The following is a 4,931-nucleotide window of genomic DNA, read 5'->3' as shown; positions in this document are numbered from 1 at the left end:
CTACGTGACACTGGTCAGGCCACAGCTGGAGTACTGTGTCCAGTTCTGGGCACCCCACTTCAAGAAGGATGTAGACAACACTGAGAGGGTCCAGAGGAGGGCCACCCGCATGATCCGAGGACAGCAGGGCAGACCCTACAATGAGAGGCTACGGAACCTGAACCTGTTCAGCCTGCACAAGAGAAGGCTGAGGGGGGACCTGGTGACCATCAATAAACTCACTAGAGAGGACTAGAAGGGTTTGGGGGAGACCTTGTTTCCCCTAGCGCCCCCCGGGATAACAAGGAATAACGGCCACAAGTTGTTGGAGAGTAGGTTTAGATTAGACATCCATAGGAACTACTTCACAGTTAGGGCGGCTAGGATCCGGAACCAACTTCCAAGGGACGTGGTGCTGGCTCCTACCCTGGGGGTCTTTAAGAAGCAGCTTGATGCCTACCTGGCTGGGGTCATTTGAGCCCAGTTTTCTTCCTGCCCAGGCAGGGGGTCAGACTTGAAGATCTACAAGGTCCCTCTGACCCTACTTCTATGATTCTATGATTCATAGCTAAGTCTACTTTTCATACGATACAGTATTCTTTATTCTCTGCTCTTTCTGGTCTATTCAAGGTGTCCAGTTATGTCCATATCTTGAGTGAAGTCTACAGTTTTATTTTCCATCTGCGCAATTCTATCAGTAGACAATCGTGCACTAGCATAATCAATACTGTTAATTTTTTCCCCTTACTAGTGGAGCAGGGTCTGTGGAGAAGTAACAACAACCCAGGGTTCAGCTGTAGGGCTTCAGCCTAAGATTAAATAATAATCCTATATTGACTTCTATTAGGTCATGACTATTAGAATGTGCTTTAAATAGCATTTAAAATGTATAATTTTGAGAAATTCCTTAAACCAAAGCATCTATATTACCTTTTATAATGTATAATAATATCAAATTACCTACATAATTACATCTGTTTGCAGTACTTTTAATCCCCAGACTATTGACATAACCCTATATACTGATATGTTGTACTAAATAGCTCATGATTAATATAAATGAAATAAAAAATCAGTAATAAGATTACTCTTAGTTATTTGCAGATTTAAGGTACAAGAGAGGGTAGATGCATTCCTTTCCCCACCAGTTGTGCCCCTGCTTAGCTTTCACAGCCATCTGAGATTGGAGTCCATCTTAATGCAGAGTATTAATGCCAATTAACACCACTGCTGGCCAGCACTGGTGATGTTATTAGACCTCCACAAAGGAAAGGGGCAGGTGGACAAATGAGTCACAGAAAAGTCACACGCTGAGCCTGTTAAGAAGCTGGTGGAGCACTGTGTGTTTTCATGGGGCTTCAGGAAAGTCACAGAATTTCATGGAAATTCAGACTACATTTTGATGCTCCTGCTACCACTTTGTACTCCCCAAATACAGCTGAAAAGACACAATTTAGCTTTAAGGATTAGAAAGCTTTTGTGGTTTTCTTTTGTGCCTGTCAACAAGTTTAGGGATGCTGCAACTACACAAAATTAATATTGGAAAATTAGAATTGGAAACAGACACAGAAGGAATGATCAATTCCAGACCCCATTACTCAAAGAGCTAAAAATCATTCCTTGAGAGTCTCCAATTGAAATAAATATATAGTAGATAAATGTTCTTTTTACTTTGCATATAAAATGCCCAGTCATGTCTCACCTGTTCATGAGCCTTTAATTTCTCTTCCAAGATATGGATGTTGTTCTTCAGCCTTTCATTTTCATCTGTGTAAATAAAATATTGTATTAGGCAGATGAGATTTAACTTTCTCTATTAATTCAAAGGTAAAATAAGGGATAGTTCTATATGTATCCAACTGAAGTTTAAATTATAAACTAAGTTTTCATTATATAGTTTAATTATAAACTAATTAAGCTTCCTTACATTTTGTAAATGCCCTTATGATATCACTTACATATGGGGGTACATCTTCAGCATCTCAAGTACATTTTTTATAATTTTTTTAAAAACACAATTGTTGTGTAATATTTGTCTTAGTTTTATACTATTGATTTAATCATTCCTTTTACATGTCATGCTCTTTGGATGAGAAACTAAGGGTGCCTATACACATGCTTCTAATTACAATGTGTTGGAGTAGACTCGATTAAATCTGCTCGAGTGCTCTAATTAGAACATTCCAGTGTGCTGTAACATTACATGTATCAAAATGGCGGCGGGGTGCTTTAACTAACTTGTCAAACAAGCTTCAGTTAAAATGCCCCCACGGCCATTTTGAAACACAGGACACTGAGTACATGGGATGCTGCAGTGTTTTAATTACAGCAGCTCTCCAGGAACATGTATATAGACACTCTAAGAGTCAGATCCAGTAAAGGGTTCAGGCACCTACAAGTTAGACTTCACTTGCATTCTGCATACCACATTGCTGTTGCTGCCTTTATCTTAAAAGAAAGCAGCCATAAATGTATTTTGTGTAGTTATAAGTTATTTACTACTATGCTTAAGTTTTAGGTGTCTGGCTCCTGCCCAGAATCTAGAGTTAGGGCACCTCAGGATGGGATCCTGTACAGAACAGAATGCATGATTTACGTAGCTAGAAAGAGCAAAAGAGGGTACCTGATTCTGTACCCTAATAGCTCAAGGGACATTCATTTGGGACTCCTGCATTATAGTCTTGGCAATAGATATTTACTGTTCTGATATTTTACACTCAAAAGTCATTGTATAAAATATAGAAACACTCCATGCATTCTTGCTGATCAATAACAGTTTTAACAAGGAGGGTTGAAAATAATTGTCGTGAACCTCACTATGGTCTGGGGGTTTGTGGCGGGTTGTGCAGATTTGCATTTGTTATACTAGATATTGCGTTTGTTGTACTATTATGGCATATGCAGTCTTGTTGAAAAGTCCAAGCTATGCTGTATCCATTTATGTTGATGCTATCACTGTATAGATTTTGATATGCTGTCTGTGTGTCTTTATGATTTGGACACGGTATAGCCAAGGAACTAAGGGATACACATTTAAGGAAAAGGGCATGTACAGAACTGCTAAATATCTCTTTAGCCGATATATTTTTATTGCCCTAGTGACACTAGGCAAAAAGAATTACCATTCCCAGGCAGAAGGAGACATTATTGGGTTAGGTACCCAAGGCATTGTCTGCCTGTAAAGGGGAAATTGACTCCTCTATGCCAGAAGCATCTGAGAGAAATGGAGCATCAGTTGGAGGAATGCCAGATGTCCCAGGGAGAGCAACTTCTGGAGGATTCTGAGACTCAGGATGAATTGGGACATTGAGGATGGTGTGTGTGTTTTGTGGTGGGGAGGGAATTGGCTTTGATATATTTTAATGACTGTTTGTAAAGTGTCTGAGATCTTTGGAGTTTTCCCAGGATGGAGAAGGGTCCAAGTCACAGCATAGAGAATCAGCGTACAGAATCATCAGGAAGGCTGATTTCTGGAGCTACTGACAGGAGTCTCAAGGTCCCTGTTAAAGAAGGTCAAAGAAGTGGGAGGATCATCGCACAAATGCCAGTATCCTAACTGATGCTAACACCACCAGCATAGAATCATTGATTATTCAGCATCAGCTGCAATGGACAGGGTGTTGTGTGTGCATGCCTGATGGATGTTTACCAGAATAACTCCTACAGTCCCAACTCAGCCAAGGACAAAGGACATGTGGGGGCAGAGAAAACACTTCAAGGATATCCTCAAGGTGAACATTAAGAAGTGTGGCATTAACATCACAAATTGGGAAAAACTAGCTTGGCACAGGATCCATGGAGATGCCTTATGAGAGAAGGTACACCTTACTTTGTGGAAAACAGTCTCACCCTGGAGACAGAAAAACAACAGAAATGGAAGGAAAGGAAACAAGGCCAAGAAACCCACAGTTTGATCTCCCTTTAGCCAACACCTGTGGCATTTGCCAGAGAGTCTGCAGATCTAGGATGAGTCTTCTTAGCCATCAATGGACTCATCTACAAACCTTTATTTCAGTGGTTCCCAATCTTTTTTATACTGTGACCCACCGGGATGGGGTGCACAGAGCCAGCTGCCTCCCTCCTGGGTTCTCCCCACCATGCAGCTATAACCCAGAAGTTGCTCGCCTGTGCAGACAGATGGAGGTCTGAGCAGAGGGCTCATGCCACGATCTGGCAGCCAACTCGCTGTGGCCTGGTACTAGGCCGCAGCCCAGTGGTTGGGAACCTCTGCTTTATTTGACCCGTGTGATTAATCATCCTCAACTGTGCGGGATTGCCAATGATGAATGGGTGAGCAAGGAGATGGTAGTTAGCCATGTTAGTCTGAAGTCAGGCAGAAGACAGTGTAGATTTGCATTGTATAGATTATTAAAATTATAAATCAGAGAAGTATAGCATCAGCTTTCATGACCCAAAGCTCACTTTAAGAGATGCTGTGAAAGGATGCACAGAGCAGTGTAACAAATAGAAATTGTGATTTGATTACAGAAGGCCGGGAAGGAAGGGAGGAAGAGGGTGGAGAGAGGGGAGGGGGAAAGAGAAACAGTGCTGGGAGAAATGAATAAGTAATAAACCCATAAGGATAAGAGTGTCACAAAAGCTAATCTAGGTAATGGGATAAGAATCCATAGTGCCTGTTTACATGCTTAACACAATCCAATCTGTGGATAATTTCTTGTTCTGCAATTTTGCATTCAAATTCTTTTTAAATGCTATCCTCATTTTAAATCTTCCATCAATGCTAACCTCGTGAAGGAGCACCTTGACAGGCTGGATACCTTCAAGTCAGCCAGCCCTAACAATCTACACCCCAGGGTACTCAAGGAGTTGGTGAGCATCATAGCCCAGCCACTGGCACGGATCTTTGAAAACTCTTGGCGCTCTGGTGTAGTGCCCGAAGACTGGAAGAAGGCCAATGTGGTGCCTATCTTCAAGAAAGGGAGGAAAGTGGA

At 41.6% G+C, this 4,931-nt stretch overlaps 1 protein-coding gene across 2 annotated transcripts in view; it reads right to left on the bottom strand.

The window, feature by feature from the left end:
* CCDC152 (coiled-coil domain containing 152) overlaps positions 1-4,931 on the bottom strand; it is a 39,137-nt gene that overhangs the window by 5,983 nt on the left and 28,223 nt on the right. For both annotated transcript variants that reach the window (XM_025207699.1, XM_025207700.1), the window contains exon 5: positions 1,682-1,746. In XM_025207699.1, the coding sequence (XP_025063484.1) occupies positions 1,682-1,746 (65 nt within the window). The remainder of the gene's footprint in view (positions 1-1,681; positions 1,747-4,931) is intronic.

This window comes from Alligator sinensis, unplaced genomic scaffold (genome assembly GCF_000455745.1).
Source record: "Alligator sinensis unplaced genomic scaffold, ASM45574v1 scaffold663_1, whole genome shotgun sequence".
In the NCBI taxonomy this organism is placed as follows: Eukaryota; Metazoa; Chordata; order Crocodylia; family Alligatoridae; genus Alligator; species Alligator sinensis.
The sequence above is the reverse complement of the archived record's forward strand: the minus strand, read 5'-3'. Positions and strand labels throughout refer to the sequence as shown.